Here is a 362-nt window from a genome sequence, read left to right as displayed (position 1 = left end):
AGGACAAGCAGCAGCAGCAGCAGCAGCAGCAGCAGCAGCAGCAGCGGCGGCGCGGAGGCGCGGCGGCCAAGGAGACGCCGACACAGGCGGAGCTTAAGACGGGGGAGGGGGGAGACGGGGAGGTGCACGCAGCAGCAGCGGCGGAGGCTGCAGCAGCAGCAGCAGCAGAAGCAGCAGCAGCGCATGCAGAGCAGCCGACGCGCCGCCAGCTCGTCAGCAGCAGCAGCAGCGGCGGCAAAGATAAGGGACTCGAAAGAGCAGCAGCAGCTGCAGCACCCGAAGCAGCAGCAGCACCACCAGCCCCAGCACCCGGGACCGCAAGCCGGTCTTCTGTCTTGAGACATCCTTTGATGACTCCTGCT

General features: G+C 67.4%; 1 protein-coding gene across 1 annotated transcript in view; it reads left to right on the top strand.

The window, feature by feature from the left end:
* Positions 1–362, top strand: part of ETH_00036835 (NLI interacting factor-like phosphatase domain-containing protein, putative) — a gene marked incomplete at both ends in the record, with an annotated part of 4183 nt that overhangs the window by 2802 nt on the left and 1019 nt on the right. Inside the window, one exon of the mRNA XM_013373846.1 lies at positions 3–212. Within this exon, the coding sequence (XP_013229300.1) occupies positions 3–212 (210 nt within the window). The remainder of the gene's footprint in view (positions 1–2; positions 213–362) is intronic.

The sequence above is a fragment of the Eimeria tenella genome, genomic scaffold (assembly GCF_000499545.2).
Source record: "Eimeria tenella Houghton genomic scaffold, Eth_scaff1791, whole genome shotgun sequence".
Lineage (NCBI taxonomy): Eukaryota > Apicomplexa > Conoidasida > Eucoccidiorida > Eimeriidae > Eimeria > Eimeria tenella.
This window is presented reverse-complemented; position numbering and strand designations above follow the sequence as displayed.